The 27,095-nt window shown below is 48.7% G+C and overlaps 8 protein-coding genes across 8 annotated transcripts; 4 read left to right on the top strand and 4 right to left on the bottom strand.

Moving 5' to 3' along the window:
* Positions 1 to 150: 150 nt before the first annotated feature.
* Positions 151 to 3,502, top strand: PGRI_027210 (uncharacterized protein; the record flags this gene model as incomplete). Its single annotated transcript, XM_040790434.1, has 7 exons — positions 151 to 237; positions 294 to 633; positions 686 to 2,254; positions 2,311 to 2,866; positions 2,938 to 3,059; positions 3,113 to 3,394; positions 3,477 to 3,502. The coding sequence occupies 7 exons, from the start codon at positions 151 to 153 to the stop codon at positions 3,500 to 3,502; spliced, it is 2,982 nt and encodes a 993-aa protein (XP_040647387.1).
* A 437-nt stretch (positions 3,503 to 3,939) lies between these two features.
* Positions 3,940 to 4,972, bottom strand: asf1 (nucleosome assembly factor ASF1; the record flags this gene model as incomplete). The annotated part of the gene is made up of 4 exons (XM_040790433.1): positions 3,940 to 4,330; positions 4,400 to 4,708; positions 4,771 to 4,810; positions 4,864 to 4,972. The coding sequence occupies 4 exons, from the start codon at positions 4,970 to 4,972 to the stop codon at positions 3,940 to 3,942; spliced, it is 849 nt and encodes a 282-aa protein (XP_040647386.1).
* Positions 4,973 to 5,458: 486 nt separating this feature from the next.
* rna14 (cleavage polyadenylation factor subunit RNA14) lies at positions 5,459 to 8,695 on the top strand (the record flags this gene model as incomplete). Its single annotated transcript, XM_040790432.1, has 4 exons — positions 5,459 to 6,367; positions 6,450 to 6,872; positions 6,927 to 7,920; positions 7,971 to 8,695. 4 exons carry the CDS (start codon positions 5,459 to 5,461, stop codon positions 8,693 to 8,695), a joined length of 3,051 nt encoding a protein of 1,016 aa, XP_040647385.1.
* Positions 8,696 to 11,119: 2,424 nt separating this feature from the next.
* PGRI_027180 (uncharacterized protein) lies at positions 11,120 to 11,666 on the bottom strand (the record flags this gene model as incomplete). The annotated part of the gene is made up of 2 exons (XM_040790431.1): positions 11,120 to 11,328; positions 11,390 to 11,666. The coding sequence occupies 2 exons, from the start codon at positions 11,664 to 11,666 to the stop codon at positions 11,120 to 11,122; spliced, it is 486 nt and encodes a 161-aa protein (XP_040647384.1).
* Positions 11,667 to 15,479: 3,813 nt separating this feature from the next.
* PGRI_027170 (putative eukaryotic translation initiation factor eIF-2C4) lies at positions 15,480 to 19,046 on the top strand (the record flags this gene model as incomplete). Its single annotated transcript, XM_040790430.1, has 6 exons — positions 15,480 to 16,088; positions 16,153 to 16,278; positions 16,330 to 16,451; positions 16,508 to 16,719; positions 16,780 to 16,958; positions 17,016 to 19,046. 6 exons carry the CDS (start codon positions 15,480 to 15,482, stop codon positions 19,044 to 19,046), a joined length of 3,279 nt encoding a protein of 1,092 aa, XP_040647383.1.
* Positions 19,047 to 20,200: 1,154 nt separating this feature from the next.
* PGRI_027160 (SAGA histone acetyltransferase complex subunit SPT7) lies at positions 20,201 to 23,695 on the bottom strand (the record flags this gene model as incomplete). Its single annotated transcript, XM_040790429.1, has 3 exons — positions 20,201 to 21,364; positions 21,420 to 22,567; positions 22,621 to 23,695. The coding sequence occupies 3 exons, from the start codon at positions 23,693 to 23,695 to the stop codon at positions 20,201 to 20,203; spliced, it is 3,387 nt and encodes a 1,128-aa protein (XP_040647382.1).
* A 583-nt stretch (positions 23,696 to 24,278) lies between these two features.
* PGRI_027150 (VanZ family protein) lies at positions 24,279 to 24,990 on the top strand (the record flags this gene model as incomplete). The annotated part of the gene is made up of 2 exons (XM_040790428.1): positions 24,279 to 24,303; positions 24,359 to 24,990. 2 exons carry the CDS (start codon positions 24,279 to 24,281, stop codon positions 24,988 to 24,990), a joined length of 657 nt encoding a protein of 218 aa, XP_040647381.1.
* Positions 24,991 to 25,682: 692 nt separating this feature from the next.
* ptpB (tyrosine protein phosphatase PTP1) lies at positions 25,683 to 27,095 on the bottom strand (the record flags this gene model as incomplete). Its single annotated transcript, XM_040790427.1, has 3 exons — positions 25,683 to 26,537; positions 26,588 to 26,853; positions 26,930 to 27,095. 3 exons carry the CDS (start codon positions 27,093 to 27,095, stop codon positions 25,683 to 25,685), a joined length of 1,287 nt encoding a protein of 428 aa, XP_040647380.1.

Below are 27,095 nucleotides of genomic sequence, written 5' to 3'. Positions count from 1 at the left end.
AATACCGTTGCCTTCAATGCCAAGTCGGAACTGATAGGGCGATAGGGCGGAGCGGGGCAGATCCCGTTGTTTAGCCTTCTGCATGGCGTCAATGGTGTTCTCTCTCCACAGACCACTTCAACTTTTCCATAACCTGCTACTCTATCGCAGATGGCTCAGTTCCTGCGAGGAAAGCAAGCTGGTATCCAAAAGGACCTGTCCGAGGGCTTGTCCCCGGACTTGTTCCTCTTGGACGATGTAAGTTCTTGGCATCCTAGGCACCTTCTTTTCCCCCAACTGACCCCTGTTCTCAGTTCGCCCGATGTGGCGTGAATTCTCAGATCAGTGCTATTGCCTACGATCCCGTACAATCCCTCATTGCGGTCGGCACCAGTGATACCCAGTTCGGAAGCGGCCAGATCTATGTCTTTGGGCAACGACGGGTCTCGGTGGTCTTTGAGTTCCAGCGGAAGGCGTCCGCGCGGTTCCTTCAGTTTTGCGCCGACAAACTGATCAGCATCGACTCCAGGAATGAGATCTCCATATACTCCTTGATCACTGGGCGTGCGATAGTTTCCTATGCGCCGCCGGGCCAGGTGACTGCCTTGTTAACGGACCCATGCTTGGATTATGCGTTTATCGGCTTGCAGAATGGTCCGTAGATCGCCTGGAGGAAGAAAATAACTGATCACTGACATTTGGATAGGTGAAATTATTGCGTACGATCTCGATCGAGAGTCCATGACTCCGTTCAAAGTTCCGAACTTGTGGTTGGAACGAAACCCCCGCGCGCGGTTCTTCCCCGTCGTATCTCTGGAGTTCTCCCCGCGAGACATTGGCAAGATCCTTGTGGGGTATCCAGAGGGGGCGGTGACTTTTTCATTCAAGCAAAATGTTGCTCAAAAGTACTTTATCTATGAAATCCCTCCTGGGGCACCGGGTGGAGACTCCCTGCCGTCCAAAGACGTGCGCAGACCCAAATTGACCAACGCGATCTGGCACCCCAACGGTATCTTCATTTTGACCGTTCATGATGACTCGACTCTAGTGCTTTGGGATACAAAGGATGGCCGTAAGCTTCATGCCCGGACTGTCCAGACGCCCAATGTCGACCAACCAGGTGCTGGTGGCAGACCGGGCTCACCCGGAGAGGCTCCTGGACCCAAAGAGCCGATAACAAAGGCTATTTGGTGCACCAAAGATAACACGGATGAAACGGGTCTTCTAGTGGCTGGTGGTCGACTATCAGGCGATCAGACCAAGGGCCTCGTTTTCATGGACATGGGCCCAACCCCCAATTATCAGACCTCCTCCTGGCAAGTACTGTCTACATACCTCGAGCGGCCACGACGACAGATGAGTCTTTCAGTCCCGCCGGGAGCTAAGGTTGTGGACCTTTGCCTCATTCCCCGGTCCTCGCCCTACTTCAATGGCGCCCATGATCCAATCGCACTTATCGCTATGCTATCCTCGGGTGAAATCATTACCTTGAGTTTCCCCAGTGGACACACAATCACTCCCACTAACATGCTTCATCCGTTCCTCACTTTTGTCCATCCCTTTGTAAACAAAGCTGTGCTTAGTTCCGTTGATCGGACAGTGTGGCTTGGTCTGAGAGAGCGCCGGCTGCAAGGACCCAAATTTGCGACGGGCGGCGTAGAAGCGAAGAACCCTCTCAGGCGCTTCGAGAACCGCAATGTTATTTCAACTGCACACGCAGATGGAACCGTCCGTGTCTGGGACTGTGGACACGATGATGAGATTGAGAACCCCGACGTGGTTCAAGTTGATCTTGCCCGTGCCATAGGCCGAGTCGGCAATATCGAAGTGACCGAAATGTCTCTTGCCTCAGGTGAGATGTCTATTGGACTCAAGTCCGGAGAGGTTGCTATCTTCCGATGGGGGAATAACCCCTCATACGGGCGCGAGGAGTCTCCTGGTCCCAATCAAGGGCCAGGAAAACTGACTCCAATAACTAATCGAACGGACCCTGGTCTCAAGACGGGAATGCTACCTCTGACTCTCTTGGATATGCAACAAGGTCCGGTGACGGCGTTGAAGCATGGACAGGTTGGCTTTGTAGCGGCCGGCTACCAAAGTGGTTCAGTGGTCATTATCGATTTGCGCGGGCCCGCCATCATACATACCGCGCATCTATCAGACCTTCTCAAAGGGCAGAAGCGGAGTGGTTTCCTCAAGAATCGTGCCTCGGGTGAAGTCCATCCAGAATGGGCCACGCAGATTGAATTTGGTGTTATGACTTTGGACGGCGAAGGTACCTATGCATGCCTCCGGCTAACGAATCGGACCAATGTACTAACCATATTCTAGACTACTCAAGCATTTGCTGCTTTGTCGGCACAAATAGGGGCAATGTGGTAACATTCAAGATCCTTCCTGGTGCTAATGGTACCTACGAAGCTGTTTTTGCTGGATCATCGGCCGTTGAAGACAAGGTTATCAGTGTCATCCCCATTGATGCGGATTCCGGTGGTCTTGCTTTGGCTACACCAAGTGCAGTCGGAGGCTTGAGGACTGGTACGAAAATTAATGGTGTCGTCATTTGCGTGACTGCCTCTGGCTGTCGAATCTTCAAGCCCCCAGCATCAAAGGGTGCCCACAAGTCATGGGACGACTATCTCTGCGACTCAGCAGCCGTCGTCAAGACTGAAGGACGAGGCTACAGCTTGGTCGGTCTCTTCGGTGACGGCCAAGCTCGAGCATTCTCGATACCTGGTCTTCGAGATATTGGTCGCACCAAGATTGACCATATTTCGGATATGCGACGTCTCTCGGAATCTTGCATCACCCCTACTGGAAACATCATGACATGGGTCGGCCCTTCAGAGATCGGAATGTTCAATGTCTGGGGAAGTGGAAATCCACTGTATGGGTCCCTCCCCCCCCAACACAAATCAATTTTCTGAAACATGGTGCGAATGCTAACACTGCCCGCAGATACCCTTCAAAGGACAAGCTTTACAACCCAGAAGCCGTGGTTCCCCCGCGTCCTACCATCACGAACGTCCAATGGATCTCCGGTACACAATATATTTCGCCGGCTGACATGGACATTCTGAGTACGTCAACCTCACCCAACATCTCTCTAACATGAGTCTAACAGCAAATCTAGTCGGCGGCCCAGAGCGACCACCATCGAAGCAGATGATCGAGCAAATGAAATTCGAAGACCAAGAACGTCGGAAAGCCTTGAGAGAAGGACGGACCCCACCAGCTCAACAGGGTGGCAGCCAGGAAGGCTATTTGTCTTACATGTCACGTCAAGTCCAGGAACGCACTGAGCGTCTTGGGATTGTCGGAGATAGCATGGACAGACTAGAGGAGAACAGCAGCGGCTTTGCTAACGACGTTAACAAATACGTACAGTCACAAAAGAAGAAAGCTGTCCTTGGCAGTAAGTTCAGCCTTCAGTCCACGGACCCATGTGTCTAGTGTCTAAACCCCTTGCATGACTGTTGCTGACCGATACTTGACAGTGCTTGGTTCGAAGTTTGGCTTTTAGGCGATATCTCATATTGAGTACAAGGTTTTTTAAAATGGCTGAGCTGTACATAGGAGTTTTCTTTTCGGCGTCGGGTTAGTTAGGGCATGTTGTCCAAGAGAGAAGTGACAGATTATTTTGCAATTTCACCCTTCTTCCTGGCTTCTCCAGGTGATCCACCTTCATCGTAAGATTTTAGGCATTGCATGGCCTCGCAGCTGTTCCTGCTACTTGTTTAGGCGAAAAGAATCTGAATGGCTAGCTAAAGGCCAGTGGTATTTAAAATTATTCAACTTCTATTTCATAGATAGACCTATGATAGATAGGGTAAGAACATGGAAAATCTGTCCAAGGGTCGTAAACATTGCGTTCTGGCTGTCGTTAAATAACATTGAAAAAAAAGTAAGGGTTGAAAAGCAAGAAAACCACTCCTGTGAGAGTCGGTGGCACGCCATGATCTAGTGTACCATGAGCTCGGGCTGCGGCTGGTGAGTTGGCTTGGCAGCATCGTCCTTGTGTTCTGTGTCATCGCCCATCTCAACATCGTCGTCGCCATCACCACCCTCTTCCTCATCAAGATCATCCTCATCGTCGTCACTCTCCGCCTCAAGATCTTCACTCTCGGCATCGGAGATCTCTTCTTCGTCATCCTCCTTGCCAGTAGCGGGCTCGGTGCCTTCCATCTCATGGTCATCGCCCTCGGCAGGCTTGTTGGACTCCTCGAGCTCCTTGAGGAGTGCAGCCTCGAGCTCGCGCTCTTCGGCGCCGTAGGCAGCACTGTCATCGTCGAGACCATCGGCCTCGGGCTGGTCAGGCGGGTACTCTGCGGGGGCAGAGTCATCAGAGTCCCTATGGAGAAAAAAAAAAGTAAATAAAAGCCCCACTAGGTATGTAAACAAACAAAACAAGGGATCTCACCATTTGATGGCGAAGCGGGTCACTCGAGGCTTCTCGGCGAGGACATTGCGGCGAATGCGTTCGATAATGGGCTTCGCAGGAGGCTCGGCTGCCAGCTCCTCGCTGTCGTACTCGTTGTTCACGTAGTAGCCAACACGGACGAACTCTCGGCCGTCGTAGCTGCAGGTGAGCAAGATGACGGTGACGCCGAGCATCTCGGAAGTAGGAATGCGCTTGACATCAGGTGCGTCGGCTTCGAAGATGAACTTGTTAACTCCGACCGGAATGGGACCGACAAGGAGGGAGTCGAGTTCTTGGTCATACTCAGAGCTGTGAAAGTTAGTGTTTGCGAGATTGGTAGGAGACAGGGAGTATTGGGAGGGTGGACGTACGAAGTGGCGGATCCGACGTAGGTGAGTTTCCATTCCAAATCTAGAAGAGTTTGTTAGAAGACTCGATTGGGAAGATGGGAGGACAGGACTCACCCTTCTGGAGCTGCTCGAGGCATTCGAAGGTGATTTCGAACTGGTAAGAAGCGGTGAAAGGAGCCGGGTTGTTGAGGTTTTTCACCCCGAGGAGTGAGACGACGGACATTGTGGTAAGATAGAGTATGTACGGATAATTAAAGAGATGAAGTGGCAAGAGTGGAAGATTGTATGAACAGGGGAAGAAGAAGAAATTAGGAAAAGTAAGAGAAATCAACAGGTCCACAAGAATGCAGTTTACTCTCAACCCCTCTAGCTCAATGCGAGGAGCCCATCGATCGACGCGCCTTTCGCGTCCCTCGCATTGTCCTCACCGCCCGCACGTGACCCCAATTTCACTACCCAAGCAACTTGCATCACGCAGCTTTGCTCTTCTCCATCTTAGCTATTTGCTATCAGATACATTGCGGCTGAGGGTTATCTCGTCAAAAGTGGCTGTGTTCCACCTTAACCCTTGACCCTCGGAAGATTTATCTTCATTTTACATCCGATATCACAACGCGCAAACCCTGCTTCGGCGCAAGCCGTGCATTTGTCACTCTCCCAGTTGCTCACTTTTCTTTGACCTTGTGCTTATCCCATTCATCCTCTCATCATGGCGGACGATGAAGCTGAAAATGCCTTCTTTCAGGCCCAAGCCCTGAATACTGATTCACAACCCCCCATTGAGGAGCAGGAAGGTGATAACTCAGACGCAGAATCCGATGACTACGACCCCTCACTGGCATTGGGGGATCAGTACTCGGCCTCCTTTTCCGAGTCTAAGCAGCCTGATGCTGGCCTCGCCGATCCATCTCCCTCGGATGAGACCGATGATTCCATTCCCAACCCGACTGTCACCTCAGACGCAGATGTCGCCCCAGACGTAAACGCAGACGCCAGCCAGACCAGTGACTCCCCCGACCTTTCTCAGAACCCCCCACCTGCTCAGTCGTCGACTCCCGTGCCGGCGTCTGCTGCTGAGGCACAGCCCAAGACCAGAACAATTGGGGGATTTGAAGTTGATGAGGATGAGGATGACGAGGGTGATGCGGAGTATGAGCCGCCAGCTGTACTTGGGGGCGAAGATGTGACTGCTATGCCTGTGACCATGTCTGAAGATCCCAGCTCAGGAAATGCAATGCAAAACACTTCCCCTGATGTATCATCACACCAAGCTGAGCAGGGACCTGCCAGTGGACCAGCTGCCAATAGTTCTTATTCTCCTGTTCCTGTTCCTAATATTGATCCTTCTTCTGTTCCTGGCCAATCGCACTGGTCTGCTCAAGAATTGCAATCCGCAACCATGCAGAACAGTACTGTCCCTACTTCTGTACCTGACTCCCCTGCCTCAAAGGGTCGCTTGGCCCATGACCGTGTGGGCATGCTGGAAGACCGGATTCGAGAGGACCCCCGAGGTGATATCCCTGCTTGGTTGGAGTTAATTGCCGAGCACAGAGGTCGCAGCAGACTAGACAGCGCACGCGAAACCTATGAACGGTTCTTGAAGCTGTTCCCCATGGCGGTAAGCCTACCTTTGCTCCCTTTATTTGTCTTTTTTTTTTCTCTCCCCAAGGTACAAGATGGCTAATGGATATACGTTTTAGGCCGACCAATGGGTGGCTTATGCCACCATGGAATCTGAGCTCAATGAATTCTTCCGCTTGGAGCAGATTTTCAACCGAACGCTCCTGACGACCCCCAGCGTTCAGCTCTGGTCTGTCTACCTTGATTACATCCGTCGTCGTAACCCTTTGACGTCAGACGAGGCAAGGAAGACCATTTCATCGGCATATGATATGGCCATTCAATACGTTGGGATGGACAAGGATTCCGGAAATATCTGGACAGACTATATCGAGTTCATCCGTTCTGGGCCAGGCATCGTTGGTGGATCTGGATGGCAGGATCAACAAAAGATGGACCTACTGCGGAAGGCATACCAACGAGCCATTGGCGTACCGACCCAAGCCGTCAATACTCTCTGGAAGGAGTATGATCAATTCGAGATGAACTTAAACAAGCTCACGGTAAGCCGGGCAGTACTCAAATCCAACCTAACTCATCTTAACATTCTCAATCAGGGCCGCAAATTCCTTCAAGAACATTCTCCATCCTACATGACTGCGCGGAGCTCATACACCGAATTGCAAAACATCACCCGCGATTTGATTCGCACTTCGCTTCCACCGATGCCTCCTGTTCCGGGGTCTGAAGGTGATGTTGAATTCGCGACACAGGTGGATATCTGGAAGCGCTGGATCGCATGGGAAAAAGAAGATCCTCTGGTTCTGAAAGAGGACGACCCTGCTGCTTACAAGTCACGCGTGGTGTACTTCTACAAACAGGCACTCATGGCACTGACCTTCTTGCCTGAAATGTGGTTTGATGCAGCTGAGTTCTGCTTCTTGAACGACATGGAGGATGCTGGCACCGAGTTCTTGAAGAACGGCATTGATGCAAACCCAGAGAGCTGTCTACTGACATTCAAACGCGCGGACCGCCTGGAGGTTACCTCAGATTCAGAACATGATTCCGCTAAGCGCGCTGCCAAGGTCCGGGAACCATACGACAAGTTGCTTAATGCACTTTACGATTTGATCAATAAGGCTCGCGACCAGGAAACCCAGGATGTTTCGCGCATTGAAGCTTATTATACCCCACAGAATGTGGAAGGTCAACCTCAAAGTGAGGATGAGGGTGATCCCGAAGCCAAGGAAAGAGAAGCTGCCAAGACAGCACAGATTGATGCGGTCCGGAAGGCCCATTCCGTTCAGATCAACATCATCTCCAAGACCCTCTCCTTCGCATGGATCTCTCTCATGCGTTCGATGCGTCGTATCCAAGGCAAAGGAAAACCAGGAGAAGTGGCCGGCTCTCGCCAAATCTTTGCTGAGGCCCGGAGGCGAGGTCGGATTACTAGCGATGTTTATATCGCGAGTGCTCTGATGGAGTACCATTGCTACAAAGATCCTGCGGCTACGAAGATCTTTGAGAGGGGTGCAAAATTATTCCCGGAGGATGAGCACTTTGCGCTCGAATACTTGAAGCATCTGCTCGACATCAATGATACCATCAGTAAGTCGATCATCGCGTATTTCTGATATACTTACTAACCATTACCAAAGATGCCAGAGCCGTGTTCGAAACAACAGTCAGAAAATTGACATCCAACCCAGAGAATGTGCAAAAGGCTAAGCCCATCTTTTCCTTCCTCCACGAGTATGAATCTCGCTACGGTGACCTTACCCAAGTGATCAACTTGGAAAACCGCATGCGCGAACTGTACCCGGCGGACCCTACTCTCGACCAATTTGCCAATCGTTACTCCGACTCTACCTTTGACCCTACATCGGTGCGACTGATTTTGTCCCCATCCCAGACACGGCCAAAGACTACCATGCCAGGAATCTCTACGGAAACCCACGGTTCCCCCATGGCGAGATACATGGATACTTCTCTCAACTCACCTAAGAGATCCTACCCCACTGATGATTACGATGAAGACTCAGGTCGTCCACGAAAGTTCGTTCGCGCTGAGTCGCCAATGAAGAGCGTGCAAGCTCGGCGTCTTGACCAGCCGAAACGAGTACAACAGTTGAACGGCCAAAGCACCTCATACAGACCCCAAGGATCTCCAGCTCCCCTGCCTCGTGAAGTGGTGAACCTGTTGAGCATTCTGCCTTCCGCCGCTGCCTACAATATCACCCGCCTTTCTCCCGAAAAAACAATAGACCTTCTTCGCCACATTGACATTCCTTCCGACATTTCCCAAATACAGATCCCGCAAGCTGTACACGGATCAGGTGGAGGCCAAACCCCCGGAATGAACCCTTACTCCGGTTACCGTTGAGCTCGTTCGTTTCTGAGGACCACCATTATTCCACTTGCAGTGTAAAATTTCTTGCTCTTGCTTTTGCCATTTCATTTCCCCGGCGCACAAAATATCCCGATTTGTCTTTGAGAATTTGATGGGCCAAGCTCTTTTTCTTTCCTGGGGGGTATTTCATGAAACATGGTCGGGGCATACGCAGAGCCCTCTTGCATCTTCGGCGTTGATCTATCTGGCATTTCTTTTTTCTTCTTTCTTCGAATGGGGCCACCGCAGGTCATCAATATTTGTTTGCTGGTTGAGTCGCTCCAACTATGCTTTTTGTACAGAGCCAAATAAACAGATAATCTCACAAATAAATTAAGCAAGCACACATGCACTCAATTTTTTAGATGCTTCTATGGTTGTCTTTAGTATTAAGCAAAAGGTCTTTTCACAATCTAAGCCTTTTTGCGTCTTTTTTTTCTTGCCTCGGCCTATAAAAGTAACAAGACAAAGAAAGGGAATATCAGAGTTACTGCTACCTCGTATATCCCAACTAAGGATGCACCTCAACCCCAACAACAGATGCCTATGCCATCGAGATTACCAAAGACTTTTAAGGTTAAACTTAGGAAGAAACCTTGGAAATCATAGGTGGGGCATATATGGAACCTTGGGAACAGCAGGGGTAGTGGGGCCCCTACGTCATTTGATAACAACTACAATATGAATCATCATGTGATTAATGTCACCGTTCTTTTGAAAGAGTTCCGGACAGTCCCAGCTTTGCTAAAGTGAGAAAATTCCAACTTCCATTCCTCTGGTATTAATAGTGATAACTGCTGGTTTCCATTTCACTGGACAAATCTTGGGCAATGATCTTGTCTCGTCTATCTCTAGTCTTCTCGACTTAATAGGTGTCCCCAGACCTTCTTTGGGGCAACTATCTACTCACTGTTTATGGAGTTCCCACGATTGTGGATGTTAGTACAGCATTATCTCGATTGGCCGTAGCATCCACTAATGTTCAACTAGGGAGTTGCTTTTGTTATTCCAGATGATTTCACGCAGGTCGCATTCTCTTCACTTATGAGTGCTGGGTTTTTACCCTGTAACCAAAGCTCAGACTGTCCGCACTCACATACTTTGCGATCCCGATCCTCACCGTCGTTTAAGCACCTACATATCAATGATGAGCTTGCGATCCTGCTTTATCGGAAATCTGATGTGCTATGGGAACTCGAAGATCTTAGGTACCTGCCTGAGAAAAACCAAGATATTATGATTGCATCGGACGATCGACTCCCGTCGGCATCTCCAGGTTGTGGCCATGGACGCTTCTCGTCGCATACTTGTAGCGTAAAAATCCCTAGTGCTGTGAGATATTGTGAGGCCCTGATTTTGTTGCTTTGCCGTGACTATGACTCTTTTTACGAGACTTTTTGGTTGGCTATGTTGACCTATGTGTTGGAGTATGTCGACGATACGGATAGCTTTGATGAAAACGAGCTTCAAGATGGCTGCAGAAAGTTTTACCACGCCCTCAAACAGGGAGATCCTGAGATGTGGTCAATACTGGATGAGCTCCGACTCCGCCTAATTGAAGAGCGTCGCATCCCAGTGATAAATGATCAACAATGCCGGGACTCAATCGATGGGACTCCATGACTGACCAGGTGTTGCCAAAATCTCCGCGTTTCGCAAGGCTCTTAGCGCAACACTTCACAACACTTCACAACAGGCTCCATCAGCAGCTCAACCTCCCGCGAGCGGGGGCAGCTCTACTAAGTACCGGACTACGACTATGAGACTATTTCCTCCGAATGTGTACCTCAACCTGAGGTCGCTATTGAGCAGTCATTTGTGCAAGCTGTTCCTGTGTGAAGGGGAGACCTGGCAGTTGGGGGCCCGTCCCTGGGGCCTCCGGAACAGCCACGGGCTGGCTCATCTGGGTTGTACCTTTGATCCGTGCTTCTGTTGTATCATTAGTTTTAGGTCTCTTCTTCGAGGTTTGCTTCCTGGTGGCACACTTAGCACCTTCGGCCGTGGTTCCAGTTTGGGTCTCCTTCCAGACGCTCAGCAGCTTGCAAGCTACAGTGGTAGCAGTGACAGCAGGAATTTTACTTGTACTACTCAGAGGTATACTCCCTATAAGCCACATAGCAATAACCGTATGGAGTTCCTTCAAGGCCTGGAGGAGAGTGATGGCGATTGATTCAGAGCCACCATACGATTGGTTCTCAGGGACCTTCGACCTCATCATTTGATTCTAATTGAGTAATTCCCCATGGCTTTCTTTGGCATAGATCCGACAATTATATGCATTGAGACGACGCCTTTTGAAAAAGGGGGGTGTGTGTGACGATTTATAAATGTAGATGCCTGCTGCCGTAGGGGTCCCTTTGATATTTAGGTAGATAAACCGAACTATGCATCAAATGTTGAGCTGCATAACACCCCGACTCAAAGCACTCTCGATCTTTTCGATGGTTTCCCGTCGGGATACTGCTCTCGATGGAAGTCGGTCTCGCATCCATGGGGGTTATCTTTGAGGGTTTCACCACAGCACTTAAACGTAAAGCAGTGTGGAAAATCCTCGCGCATTTCATCGTTGTCCACTTCAAACTCCCAATTGTCGACATAGAGCTCTTCGCCTGTAGGCTCATTTTCCTCTGTTGTAGATTAGCTTATTGCACATACTGGATCGCGGTATCCACTTTGGCGCAATCATACTGGGATGATATCGACAGGCTTTCTCCGTATTGGTAGTGACATCAAATTCCTTCTCGCAATTGATGCAAAACGTGTAGCGTGAAACAAGTCTCTTACTGTTGTCGGAGTTCTCTTTGGTATCGGTGGCTATCACCAGCAGCTGACTCTCGGCTTCTTTGCGCGCCTCGTCATTTTTCGCGCAGATGGTTTTGAGAACCGCGCGTACCGTCTGGTCGGACGCATCATTGATCGCGCAGTCGAGGGCTGTGGCCTCGGGCACTTCCTCTGTAACTGTCATGATGGTGTATGTGGTCTGTCTAGTGTTAGTGGGGTTGAGTTCGTAGGTTCTAGGTCAGGTCCACGGGTGACTCCAGGCCTCGTCAATTGAGTTACCTAATCGGGAAGAAAGTTGACACCTTGTTTTTATTATCCTGCAGGTTCTTTGATCTCCTATATATATTTATAAGATTAGCCGGCCGCTTATGTGGCATTGTGATGTGTCTTCAGTGGTATTTTCTGTGGTCATCTTTGATCTTCCCTTTCGGCGTGAAACAGACCTGTCTGAATATAATCCCTGACTATGTATTGTGGTTGAAAAATATGATTTAGAAGAATCTCTGAACATAAAGTACCCTTTATATGAGGGCCCTATATAAAAGGTACCTAAAAGAACAAATTTGCAATCAGGCTAGGAATATGTTCTCTTCTAGCATCTGCAAATGAACCTCTTCCAATCCACAAGCAATACACTTATCTCACTGGCAATTTTTCTTTGCATATTTCACTTAGATCTCATATCTCGCGCCCATGCCTGTCGCCATTTGACGTACCAGCCGGACATAATTGAATGCTGGATAACAAAAATACATACAAGAAGATATCTATTTCTCACTTTCACTTCGTATTATGAAGATCTATTCCTTGCTTGGAATACGTTACGTCTAGACTAAAGCTGTCGTTGCCATCATTAAGCCTGAGCCGTATGTTATCGTGCACTCCTTTATGGGTAGGGGGTGAGACGGCGCCGAACCACAACAAACAAGCAGGGGAGGTCTACTCCGTACGCGGAATCTCATCGAAGGAAATAGAAAGATAATCCCGGTATCTGCCCCCCTCCGTTAACCAGCAGAAGTTGGAAGCAAACAGACTTAATTGGTGAAATGTAAGATCAGCTCGTTTGCTCTTCGTTTACTCTCAAATTTCATCCGGACAGGCTGTTTGCTGTTTTCCCGGCAGGGCATGCTATTAGTCAATTTCTGTCTGACCTTTTGACCAGTCACAGTGGCTAGAGACTACCTATCTAATTTCATTATGCAGAGCATTGTTGCCAAGGGGAAAGCAAGTTTCCGAGCTAGGTTATTGGGTGCCGTTCACTGGCAAACACTATGACTAAGGCGTTAGGATAGCCCTGGCTCAAACAATTACACACTTACATTGTAAAAGTATAAGCACATACAGAAATCAATTCGAATAAACTTTTTAAGAGGCCAAGCAGATTCTGATTTGAGCTTTAGAATACTCTTTGGAATCTCCACTAAAAGTGCGAGATGTCTCAGTGCCGTGGTACATGATGTTGTAGATCCCAAGCCTTTTTGATATCGAGCTTTGAATAACTGTTTCGGGACTTTGACTCAAAGTGCCAGGTGTCTCGGGGCTATGATACATGACGTTGCTAAGAGGTCAGATGGATAATATTGTCAGACACGCCCTAGTATAAACCGAGTACTCTTGCCGATTATCTCTGTTCCCAAAGTTGTCCTTTTGCGAATAGTTTATGTGTGTGCCATCTGTCACTCTAATGTCACAACAACGCTCGTCAATCACTCCAATATCAGGATAACTATAATGCTCAAACATCTGGTCTTCGTTGCATTGATCCTGAGTTTATTACTTTGAGTGCTTTGGGACACATATGCTATACGGCCGTTGTCTTAAGGAATTCGGCCTGTTTTTTGTCCTATTATATTATTGCTTTTGCTTTAGAAGATTTTCGAGCTATCAATGCTCTCTACAAGAGGAACTACTGTACGGATGTGGCTGGGTCATACTATGTAATTTGGAGCGTGTTGGGTGCTCGGCACGGTTACTTGTTGGGCCTAATAGGACTCTACCTACCATTTGACATTATATAATAATATCCAGGTGGTACAGTTTAAACATTGTATTGTGCAGGTGGCCTAAAGGAATTACTAGACAAACGCTAGTATAAACAAGTATCCTTGTATTCAAAAAGGTCGCACTTTGAGTCAGTCATAGATGAATAGACATGCAGGGGTTTGTTAAACGTTACGATCCCTTTTGTGTTGTTTGGTTGAATTCCACCTTACGGTCTGTGGGTCTGCCGAACATACCCCATCAGATTCTCGATTTCACCTCTCCTGGGCTATTAGGACTATGCCAGCTTTAGGGACTCAGTGAGGGCCTAGCACCCGTTCCGGGTGCTAGGCCGCAGATCATGCCAAGCGTAGCGAGGGCCTCTCTTATTGATCTTCACTTTATTCAACTTCGTTATATCAACTGTCATATAGTATCTCAAATATCCCTACAAAACGTATGTATTTATTGGGCCTATTATTTTCATCATTTGAGCGGCATTATACACTACGAATTTTGTGCTGGGGTTCTTAGTACTTTAGTCCTATGGTTATCCTTTAGATCCATTTATGTTTAGCTATAGCATCGTGAAAATCGTGAGAATATGAGAGGATGCCCTGGGGCGTCCGAAAACCTTGTATATTTATAAATATAGGTAGTGTTGTAGAGTTTCATATGGGGAAAAAAGACTACACGAAAACCACTTGAGAGAGGTACTTGCATAGCCTAACAGGGCTATACCTACTGTTCGGCATTTTATAATAACGTCTAGATATTTACAGCTTAAGTATTGCCTTGGGACCTGGAGTGAAAACGTGAGATAACTGAGTACCAGAGTACCTGGAAATACTAGGCAGACCCTAGTATAAGTAAGTACCTTGAACTCACATAGCTCGGACTTCGAGTACAGTTATGAATATAGGTAATGTTATAGGGTTTTAGGTAGAGGGGAAAATATACTTATATAACCACTACACCATACAAAAACTAAGGTACTTTATAGCCTAACAAGGCCATACCTTCTATTCGATATTTTATAATGATATCGAGGCATTTACAGTTTAAGTATTGTTTTGGGATCTGAAGTGAGAGCGCGAGATAACTGACTACTCGTGTACATAAAATTGCTAAGCAAACGCTAGTATAAGCAAGTACCTTGAACTCACATAGCTCGGACTTTGGCTACAGTTATGAATATTATGTAGGTAATATCACAGGTCTATGTAAAAACACTAGGTAACCTTAGAATCGTACCAAGCGACCAACATACATATTCCTATCACGATTGTATATATTTTCAAGCATCATTTTACTATCTCATCATTAGTGAAAGCGCAAAATAACCTAGTGCCAGCATACATAGAACTGCTAGGAAAACCTGAGCATAGGCAAGTACCCTTCACTCGTTGGACTTTGACCCGTAAACCCCAGTTGTGAGATTATCTGGGGCTTCCAGGTTGCTCCTTCTAGGGTTGCTCCTTCCTGGGTTGCTCCTTCCTTGTATTATCATGTCAAAATAAGCAACGATAGATACGTTGGCACCTTCCCAATACATTGGCACCTTCCTGATTCATCATACCTTGACATTATAAAAGGCCATCCTCCTTCTCCTTTCCTTCTTCCTTCTTCTTCTCTCTTCATCGCCATCTTTGTTTTCAGATCTGCAGTTATCTGCAAGCTGAAGACTTTCATCACTTCCACATCAACTTTTATCTTTGTGTGATCCCCATCTTCCTTTTTTTTACGAAAACCATCCCTTGCTCGTTCGAGTCTTGAACTCTGTAAGTGATCCTGCACTGCTTCCCATCCCCCCGTGAACTCAAGTGACGCGAACCCGAACGGTGTCTGCTTCACTTCATAGCGCTAAGCAGTATCACCACTTTGCTGTCATAACCATTTCACTTTGTTTCAATCATCTTACTTGATAGTTTCACACCTGTCTCTTGAACTAAAAAAGAAACAAAAGAAGGAGAATCTCTAGCTAACGACAACTGATTGATAGGAACGTGACTTCAACATGGCCCCGAAAAAGGCCATGAACCCGGACGACGAGGAGCATAGGGCTCGCTCCGAGCACCGCTCTAAAACGTCGTCGAAGCCCCAACCTACCCCCCAATCCGCTGCCGCTACGAAGACTGCTTCAAAGCCGCCTCACTCTTCGTCCTCTCGTCAACCCAGACTTACCCTTGAGCTTCCTCTGCGTTCGTCTGCCTCTGTGGCAAAGCCTCTGGATCCACGCCAGATCCAAGAGATGCATGACCACAAAGCGAAATTGGAAGAAGACGCCAGACGCAAGAAAGAAGCAGAAAGCACTGCTTGGATGCGTCGAATCCGATGTGATCCCGATTCTCTCGAACACCGTAAGCCCAAGAGCACTGGTTCCAGCAGCAGTGACTCCCCTATCCGTCGAGTTGTTACACCTCCGGAGTTCCCCCCCAACTGGACCGAGGAGGAAAAGGCTAACTACGAACGTCTCGCACAAGAAGGCGTGAAAGTAGCTGTTTTTGAGCAACACAGACTTGACCAAGAAAAGATTATTCAACATGAAGACTACATGACAGTTGCCTGGGATGGCTGCAAGAACATTGACATTCCCTGGCATCGATTCAAAATCAAGCCTTCTTCTGTAAGTTTGCGACCAACAGTTTACAATAGCTCCTGCAATTTCGCTGACGCTTTCCTTTTTCCAGGATTCCCTAGAAGAGACTCAAATTCAGCGCCGTATTGGCTACAACACTTCCGGCAAAGAGATCGAGGTTATGATGAACGCGTACCCAATTACTTCGTTCCCAGACAAAGCTGTTTATCAGTATGAGGTGAGTGTTTTGGTACCTGCTCAATGCCATTCATTGCTAATCAATTACTAGATTAATGTTCTCCATGGAGATCACAACGAGACCGACAAACGGATCCTGAGAAAGTGCTGGAACAGTGAGACTCGAAAGGCACACATTCCTGATGGTATCTGGGATGGTGGCAGAATCTGCTGGTAAGACTCACTCTTCCTGCTTGCTGCTATAGATTTTCTAATATATTTTACTGCAGGTCGTTGCGCAACTTTGATGACTGGAATGAGGTTATCGACTTCAGGGGCGAGTTGACCCGAGAGGTCAAGACCCTTGCTACTGTCGATGAGTTCAGAAGAAACCCGGCTTTCAGAATGTCTGTTATGCAAAAGCGAAAGATCAATCTGGCGGTGATCAACTCCTGGCTGCAAAACCGCCGTGATCTGGATGAACTTGTGATTGAATCGCTGAGTAAGTCCCCCTTATTTCGTGTATTCCTCTACTTTTGATTCATCAAGCTAATAATGACAGGCTTCCTTGATCATTTGCTCCGCGAGTGGCCCACCAAACAATTTGCTGCAATCAAGCGGGCCTTTTTCTTCGACAAGCTTGGGGATGACGAGGAGCTGAAGCAGGAATTTTACCAGCCGCTCGCCAACATGGGTGCTTCTGTTTACCGAGGCATTTATCAAGCAATTAAGCCGACTCCTGTAAGTCTCCGTCCTTTGATTGAAATTGAATAACGGCATGCTGACGTTTACTTATAGCAAGGTCTGATCCTCAATGTTGACATCGCCCACTCCGTTTTCTTTTCTCGCATCAGTCTCATGGGCTACATGATGAATATCAACGGGTGGAACGATAAGTCTACTCTGGTGAGGAATCTCCAGTCAACCCGCGACAAATTTGGAGGTACAGTGGAATCGAAGTTCTTCGCACAGGTGAACAAGAAGATTCAGGGTCTCCGAGTGGCACCCAACTATGAGGGGTGCCCTTTCCACCTGAAGAGTTTTATTGTCAAGGGCTTGATGCATGCAACGCCAAAAGAATTTTACATCCACTACCTCGACAAGGCCACTGGGGTAACGACTCGAATGCACCTTGAAGATTACTTTAGAAAACGGTACAACATCCGCCTTGAATACCCCAATATGCTCTTGGTCGAGATGACAAAGGAAGAAGTCTATTACCCGGCCGAGTTTTTGATCATCAAAGGCCTTCAGAGATACCGTTACAAGCTTACGGATATGCAAGCAGCACAGATGATTCAGTGGTGCGCAACCCGGCCCCCGAAACGTTTGGCCAATGCTCGGCAGTCCAAGGAGCTTCTCCAACACAAGAACGATCCGATTCTCAAGCTTTACGGAATGCAGATCAGCGACCAAATGATCAAGACAAAGGCTCGCCTGCTCCCCAGCCCCGATATTCAGTTTGGGGGCAACCGGAAGCACAACCCTCAGCATTCGGGAAGCTGGGATCTCCGAGGTAAAAAGTTCTACAAACCAAATGAAAAGGCTCTTGAGGCTTGGGGCGTCGGGTTTTTTGCCGGGCATCGAAAGTCAATGAGCCTGGAGCAGACTCTCAGCTGGGTTGATCAATTCGTGAAGATGTACAGAAGCATGGGTGGCGAGGTGACTGGCCGACCGGTTGTCAAGGGATTGAGCGAGGATGTTGGCACCAGTGTCAAAAAGGTGTACGATGCGATCGCAGCGCAGAATCAAAGAGAGCCCCAGCTCATGATATTCATCGTTCCTGACAAGGACTCTTGGGTCTATACTCGCCTCAAGAAGTCTTCCGACTGCCGGTATGGTACTCCCTCTCAAGTGCTCCAATCTGCACACTGCATCAGCAATAGACCTCAATACCACGCAAATGTTCTCATGAAGGTGAATGCAAAGCTTGGTGGTATCACTGCTCGAGCTGTTCCCAAGACAAAGTCTCAAGGTCTACGCCCAGGCTCCATGATCATCGGGGCAGATGTCACTCACCCAATGATGGGAGTGTGGACTCCATCGCTGGCAGCTATGTCCGTTTCGGCAGATACCTCCGCAACTCGCTACATGGGTGGATGTGAGACCAATGGAGATCGAATTGAGATTATCCGAGGCAAGGTAATTGAGTACATCCTGCACCCCATGATTGCTGAATGGAAAGCGACTGTTGGGAATGGCAAGGCTCCTGAGTACGTCTACTATTTCCGTGACGGTGTGTCTGCGTCCGAATACCAGAGAATTCTTTCGGAGGAGGTCCCGGCAATCCGCTTTGCCATTGCACATGCATGTGGTCAGGCAATCTGGAGTGGCAAGATCTGTGTTGTGGTTGCCAACAAGCGCCATCATCTTCGAGCATTCCCTGACCCCAAGAATCGCGCGGCCTCGGACACCCACGGTGGCCCCCTGCCAGGCACTCTTATTGATCGTGACGTCACTAGCCCACACGATTGGGACTTCCTGCTCTACACGCATGTTGCTCTCCAGGGAACACCCCGTCCAGTTCATTACCATGTCCTATTGGATGAAATGGGCCTCAAGCCTAATGACCTTGAGGGAATGATCAATGACCACTGTTATCAGTACATCCGCTCGACAACCTCTGTGTCTGTTCACCCTGCTATCTATTATGCTCACTTGATTTCGGTTCGTGCTCGCCACCACGAGGACGTTCCTATTACCTCTGGCCCCCAGAGTGGCCCGGAGGTAAAGATGACTAACCCCAAGCCCAAGCACCCTCGAGCCAAGAGGTTGCTGCCTATTGAAGGCACCTCGAACAAGTTGGCTCTGGGCATGTGGTACGTTTAATTGCATTGTAGCATTATGGTTGTGGACAATCTTCACTTTGTCCACTCCATGGCAGCGCGGGTTCCCTTCTAAGGAGTTTGTCTTGCTGCCCACTACTTTGCCTATTACTCCACATCTTCTTTTATGTTATTTCTTTCTTGAACGAAATCTCGACTGCATTACTTATGTGATGCTGCTCTTCGGAATGGCTTGAATGGCTTGATCTGGGCGGTAGGGTTGCATTGGTCATTCGCAAGAGCGACTGGTTGCAGACTCGAAGCTAGTCTCGCAGGTTTGAATGGGCCATACTTTATTTTGTATTGTGTAGTCGACTTTGCTTTTGTTTTTATCGTTACTACCGCTCGATCCAGACCTGGTTGCTACAAATGTGCTGTTGTTTCTCGAAACAACTTCGATGATGTATGCCAAAGGTTGATCTTCAGTTCAGGACGAATTAGTTTCAAATCCCCCCCCCCATCCATGTTGTTAACCCCAGAAAATACAAAAAAAAAAGCCCGTTGTGGATTCCCCATTTTGTGTCCAATTGTAAATGAGTAGTAGAGGGTTTAGTTTATGTCCCGTTGAGACTTATAGATTTTCGGGTGCATCTCTAACATAAGACCTAAGGATTTATAGCAAAGAGCTTTGGAGGGAGTCATGGTTCAAAACAACTTCTGGTCCTTGTAACCGCTAACCTTAGCTAGGCATATTACCCATTAATATGTACTTGAGGCATCTAAGGGCGAGATACGACACGAGAATGGACTCTGAATGTGAATAGGTATTCTGCTAAAAGATGGAAAGACCCCTCAAGGGAAGTTATAATACAAAAAGACTACATGTAAGGGGAACTATCCACTTGCCTTCCAAGTCGGACAGGAAAAAAGGGGAAAAAGCAGAAAAACCGGTAAAATACAAGGACTGGATTATGTATCGGAAGTTCGAGGGTCAAAGGATACAGTCTCACAATTAAATATTGGGTGCTGGATCCGACTGCTCGTTTCCTGTTCAATTGTACCGTGGCAAAGGGACACAAAAGTCTTGGTGTGTCATGAGTTGCAAATATCGAAGGAATGAAAATGCAGTATGCAAAAGTAAGGCACATGCGAGGCAAGAAGGAAAGAATACGGTCATTGTTGCTAGTCAGCCATAGATCTGACCTTGGAAGATACACATCAGGCTCCGTTGGTCATGGATTCACCGCCATCGCCGAGGCCGATTTCTTCGGTCTTCATAGCATTTGTTGCCGGGTCACCGGTCGTTTGGTCGGCTTCGCCATCCGGGTTGAAGTTGGGCATTTCAAGGGACACGCCACTGTTCTTCTTGGATTTCTTCTTACTTGGCTCTGTGCCGCCAGATTTGGATGCCATCGGTGGAGCGGTTCGTTTCTGTGGGCTGGATGTAAGACCCGAGAGACTGGACTGAGGAATTTTGCCAGAGGCTGGGAGACGGGGTTTGATCGCCATGGGCCGCTGCTTGGGGGGCAGCTCCAGGTCTTCCACAAGAGGTTCATCATGGTTTGCATCAAGCTTGCCCTTGAGGAACTTCTGTAGGAGTCCAATCTGGCGAGGTAAGTTTTCCGTTGAGATGCGTTGATATGGGGGCGGAGGAGCGAAAAGAGTAACGGTCTGTGAAACACTCGCGCTTTGCGGATTGGCCGCGTTGAACATCCGATTTTGAAGAAGATGTAAGGGCACGCTGAGTGTGGAGAGGCCGAACTCCCGGTCCAAGCCCAGTTCTTTGAAACCGAAGAAATCCTCGTCAATATCTTCAGCAAAGTCACCACCGACAAACTGTTCACTGCCATCGGCAAATGCGTTTGAACCGTCTTCGCCGCCTTCGAGCGCGGGTCGAAGAAGTTCTGTCAGAAGTGACCTAAGTCGGTCATGAGCAGTCGCGAGCTTGGTGCCCAGACGATCCACATCGTCCTTGATATAGCTCTCCAGCTCATCTATGTGGATCCCCACGGTAGACAAGGTGTGCAGAACAACTTCAGATTGGGTGTATGCAGGTTTCCATTCGGCTGAAGGTGTAGCTTCATGTGACTGTGTAGCTTCATGTGACTCAGTGGTAGGAACCTTTGGTGTTTCCATATAAGACTTGAAGGTGGACCCCAGCTTATGGAAAAAGTCAGCGGCAATATCTGTAACCGCCTCAAGAGCAGATGGCTGGTATTCCTCAAAACCAGTATGATAGAAAACTTTAGCAACCGAGCGTTGCAACGCTGCCCTACAGGTCCAGGGAGCAATGACAGGGCCGTTGTCGTTCATGACATGTGGTTCGATGTCTTGCTCCATAAATGGCTCGGGTTGATATTTTTGGAATTGGTTTTGGTACATCTAGAAGAAAGTTAGCTGAGAGCTTCGGTCATAACAGAATAGTGAGGTTGCTCACCTGAGATTGAAGCTGCATCTGCTTAACAATGCCAATTTTCGAGCAGATCTTGCGAGTTTCTTGCATCTGTCGCATGTTCGAGTTCATCTTGCGGGTCAGATTACTGTCCGGTTGGATGAATTGACCTTTTGGAAGGATCCGAAGGAACTCTTCAGAGGCATCAACAACATTGCCTTGCGCGTCTTCCTTCCAGAGTAGCCGGTCGGGAAGATCAGGAACACCGGACATAACATCATAATAATAAGGCAGCATCTGGTCTTCTTCCACCTCAATGCCTTCTGCAAGGCTCTCGCCTGCGGCCTCGGGCTCCATGGCTTGAGAGTCCCCATCGCGGGACTTGTCAGCTTCGATAGTAGCTTGCTTCTGGTGTCTTAGCCATCGGCGCATGCCAGCTTTACTTCTGAGTAAAGCGGGTTCTTCAGAGTTGAGCTTGTCTCCTCGGAGGAGACGATGGCGTTCCGCCGCAACGCGCGCTCTATCTTTCTTGGTGACTTGCTTCCACACTTTGTATTCGGGGTCTTCCGGTTCTACGCCGCCGGAAACTAACATGGCACTGAGCGCAGTTGTCGATGTACTCGGACCGTCCATATCCATCGTGTCATCCTGGCTCGCCGCAGGTATCGCTCCTGGGCCAGCAGGGTCAGACGGTGTGTTAGATCCAGGAGGTGGTGTGGAAAATCCATTCTGACTAGCTTCACCGGCGGCGTCCGAATCTGCGCGAGCTGGCGCAGTTGGCTGAGTGCTAGGGGCCCTAGCGGGGCCCTCGGAGCCACTGGGGGTATTACGGGAAGGAGCTGTGCCTTTCTTGGAAGACTTTTTGCCAGGGGCCTTTCTGCCTCGCGAGGACATGATGGGTTCGTCGTCACTCTCCTCGGCGCCATCGTTATCAGCGAGCTGGAGTCGACGTTCTTCAGCTTCAACTTCGGCACGGTCCCTGATGACAATATCGGGGATGAGAGGGACAAGTTTCTCAGTCTCCTTGCGCATGTAAAGTGCGTGCTTCCGCAGAGGATGTTCGGTGTTGGTATTGTATTTCAAGCAATTCGCCCAAATGAGGGTGAGGTCATCGACAAAGTCTTGCTTTGATCTATACTGCAAGCCTTTCAACTTTTTGGTCATTGATCCAAGGTCCATCGGGTGCTTGATGACTAGTGGCAAGTTAGTAGATGAAAAATATAATTGCAGCGAAAGGATTGCTTACTCGTATGGTAGTCTGGCGCATCGCGTTTGTTGACGCGAGTCAAAAAAGCAGTTGAATGTTCTGTCATAGCCTTGAGTTCACTGAGGACCTTTTCCGCAGCTTCATACAGCTCTTCCTGGCCAACCTTGTCTTCGTTCGCCCATTTGCTGCGGTTCTTGCGAACCTCACTCAGCAAGCTCCGCAGCTCAGCATCCGAAGCCTGCACTCGGTCTCGCTTTTTATCGATTCGTGCGATAAGGTTTTTCAGAGTCAAACTAGAAGCGCCTAGGTTGGTATTACTCAAGGAACTGTAGCCATTGGACGCCCCTGAGACATTGTTGCCGCCCATGTTAGCCTGGCCAGATATTTCTGCCTCAACTTGTCTTTCTGACTCTTCTAAGCGCTGTTGATCCAACATGGCATCCCGATCATTCTCAAGGGTGTAGAAGAGAGTGTGGAAGCTTCTTCTGGCAGCCTCCTCCGTTGCTTTCTTGTCTTCCTCGAGTTGCTTCCGGAGATCCTCCATTGTCTCCTTCTTAGACTCTTTAAGTCCATCTGCAGTGGTGGACATCGAAGTCCCGGGACGGGGTGGTAATGGCGCGGTACCATTAGGATCCAAGGCAGCGGCAGACTTGGTTTTCAGAGGGGATTCGGCGGCATCGTCCATTTCCTCGTCTTCGTCATCATCGTCGTAGTCATCGTAATCATCGTCATCAAGCTTTCGAGCCGTCTTGCGTGGGGCGGTGGAAGGGGGTGGCGCATCATCGACGCGTTCGGGCTGAGCTTCGGACTCAGTATTTTCCCCAGCCGCAGGGATATCGTCCGAGTAACCGCCCGAGAACAGCGCACTTATTTTCGCCTCACTGCGGCGATACAATTCACGGAATTGAGCAATGCGCGGGTCCTCCTCGGGCACAATATCGGCTTCGGATGCTGAGCTGGGGTTCGGCCCTTCGGCGCCAACAGAGCCGCGTATTTGTGGGGTCCGAGAGCCAGATAAAGTCTTCACTAAGCCATTGACTGGTCGGGGAGAGTCTTGAATGTCATCTGGGGGCCGAATGTTGCCCGGAGGCCAGGCGTTGTGGCCGAGCGACATGCTCGCTCCAAAACCCCGGTTCTGGGGGCGGGCGAGACTCGATTCTCCGCGATTAGGATTACGGGCCGATCGGACGCGACACAGGGGTCGGAGAAGGGACAAAAGGCATAGAGATAGAAAACACCCCTGGTAAAATTGACTGAAGATGTCAAAATAGCAAAAATTGATAGCGTGGGGGAGTGGTTTGATGAAGAAGGTCCGGGGGGAGCTTCATAGGAAGTTTCTCTGTGACGGGGGTGAAGTACAGGGCATGAAGGCGGAGTCAACCGGCAGATCTTGTCTCATTGTCACTTATTTCGACTTATCAATCGCTATTGTTCACATCTGGACTTATTTTCAATCTATTATTCTCTATCTCTTAATTTTACAGTTGATTTGTCTCTTTTATGTCAAATCTCACTCTTATTTGTTGTTGTGAACATCCCCATTGCTCCGCATATGACGCACAAGGCACCAGCTGGGGCCGAACTCCTCCACATTTGACAGCTCTCCCGAAGACTGGACAATCACTTTCAAAAAGAGTTCCAGCTAAAAGCTTCTTCTCACTTCTCTTTTACTGAATCATCTCTCATTCTTGACCACCATGCGCATTCGCTACCCTTTCGCAGGTAAGCTTTGGGGAGATTATTCTACATCCGGCGATCTCTCAACTAACCGCCTCAGGTGCCTTCATCTTCCTGCTCTTCTTAGCCGGCTACATCGGTCTTCTTCCACACAGCGCCTCTTCAACAATACCAACACAGCTACAACCCAATGACAAGTTCCTCCACCTTGTTATCTTTTTCCTGCTGTCGATTACATTTTACTGGGTCTTGGACACCACCCGTCGACGCACGCTACATGTTACCCTCGTAGTCTGCACATTAGGGCTAGGTGTTGGCTCTGAAGTTGTGCAAGGTTTCCTTCCAAACGGTCGAGACTTTGATATTTTCGATATTGTCGCCAATGTCGTCGGTAGTGTGGGCGCCATCGGACTATGCAGCTGGTACCACCGGCGCATGATGGAACGCCGCCGACAAAGTCGGTATGGCATGATGGAGGATGGCGCTGAGGACGTCGAGCTTGGTAACGTCGGGAATTCTCGTCGCGGCTCAGAAGCGATGGGCCCACAGGAATCCGGTGTTATGAGTCTTGAGCAGGAAGTCGACAACTGGGACGAGAATGCTGTTGATTCTTGGGATGTAGCAGAAGGGCCGAGTCCTGATCGAGAGACTGCTCCTCCCAGTTATCATGAGAGTGGCTCTGTCGGTGGTCAATCGCCTGCAATCCCTGTTGGGGCAAAGCGGACTGATTAAGCCTACTTTCAATCGATGCTTAGGAAAGAGATGCCACGCGCTACATTCGGATCCTGTTTTGCTATACTCTCTATTATGATGATGGATTTTATGTCTTGGTCTCACGTCGGTATGATACCAATCTCGATTTTTGTGCTCAGCAATGCTGCCCTTACGTTTTATTGTTTTATATTGTTATATTATGCCTTGATGGGGATGAATCTTCTATTAACGCACGGTTACTCTAACGTGATAAGCGAAGAGTGCAAGGAGTTTCTTATTTCCAAGGGATTGTACAGTGACGTGGATTTACTAGGAATATGGAGGTGCTACATAGCCATGAAACAGCTAAAGAAGTCTGATCTCCAAAAAAAAAAAAAAGAACTTACGGGTTACTAGGAGAAAGTAGAATGTCTCAGACCAGTTGACAACGCATACAATATCACCATTGGCTAATATACAGTGACTCGAGGGCGAGACTCACAATGCTAGTCAATAAGCAATATAACTACATCCAAGATAATAACCAAAGAAACAGGACGGGGTATTTCAACAGAAAAGGGGAAAAAAGATAGGGGGGTTGGAAGACATAATTCAGAAACGCAAGTTGAAAATCAAATAAACACCGGATACCATGAAGGGATGCAACATAAACATAAACCTCACGTCCAAAGTTCATGATCACAGATAGGACGAAAGGTCAAGATTGGGCGTCATTCATTATCAGATGCAGGAAGCTCCGGTGTGCCGGACCGACTTCTTGTAGGCGTATGGGCGCGATCTGGAACAGCTTCCAACTCGGGCTTGGAAGTCGGCAAGTAATCTGCCTGGTCATTCAACTTGGCCATTTTCGCGGACCGTTCCTCGCTACCGCTAGGCGAGTCCATGTTCCAGTCTGTAAGCTTGCCCAGCTTCCGATCGGTTTGTTCTCGGAGCACTTCGTAGATAAATTGCATCTGCATCTCGTTGTAGACCATCATCATCCGTTGCTGACGCATCTGATCGACAGTCTCGAAAACAGGGTCGATCTTTGGATTGTCTATATCCAACAGATGTCCTGACTCCAGCTCGCACAGCAAATGGTCTAGGGCGATGAAGGTTCCTGTTCGACCAACTCCTGCGCTGCAGTGTACGATTCGTGGATTATCCGGTGTGGATTTGGAGGCTGACAACTTGATCAAGTCGAGAAGGGCTTGACGATCGCTGCCTTCGGGTTTAGAGTAATCGGCCCAACCGGCGAAAAGGAAATGCCAGACAATCTTTGACTCGGAACCGATGGCTAGTTCGAGTTTGCGGATTTCAGATCGTGATCTAGCGTCGAAAGTCGATTCCAACAGGGTAACCCTGCCCAAGACACCCGGTTCTGCTTGCTCACTCTCAACGAAGAAAACGTCCGACTCATCCGCCGACAGTACCATCGAAGCCTGCTCCGTATCCAATGGGAAGTATTGAGCGCACTTTTCCCGGCCCGCTTCAAAAGTTTGAGTAAGCATTACAATAACACCAACCTCCTGGCTTTCATGGAAGACCATGTGCCAAAATTCCGCGAGATGTCCAAGTTTGGGGCCCTGATTAACGGTCAGCAAATCATATGATTTATGATGAGTGCGCAACCGACCTGAGTTGCGATGTATCTCCTTGTTTCCCGTGTCACTGAATCTTCCAGTCTGATCGGAGATGCGTTGATAAAATCACACTCGCCCTCGGCGACCTGCAGATGGATCCGACAATTTGCCCACGCCTGGACATTAAAATACCGATTCCTCTCTTTAACTCTTGGATCTGCCTCTAGGGCCCATGGATGCGACAGATCACTGGCTTGCATACTCTCATTAAAACGTGCGCGCTGCATCCATTCCAGCTCCTCAAACTTGTCATGGATCTCTGCATAAGGAAGCGGTCAGTCACATTCCACGTGCAGGTATTCTCCGATAGGCGTTTTTATGCACCCCTCACTCACCCGAGACAGACTGACACAGGAACGGCGGAACATCTTCCGTATTCCCAGCTTCCAACTTGGGGTTGTCTAGATCCGCGCCGAGTATATCGAGGCCCGCATCGTCATTCTCGGGTAATCCGCGTTTGGTCGCTTGGACACTGGTGTCGATCTTGATGGTCGGCGCCAT

The sequence above is a fragment of the Penicillium griseofulvum genome (genome assembly GCF_001561935.1).
Source record: "Penicillium griseofulvum strain PG3 chromosome Unknown contig_80, whole genome shotgun sequence".
NCBI classification, from domain to species: Eukaryota; Fungi; Ascomycota; class Eurotiomycetes; order Eurotiales; family Aspergillaceae; genus Penicillium; species Penicillium griseofulvum.
This window is presented reverse-complemented; position numbering and strand designations above follow the sequence as displayed.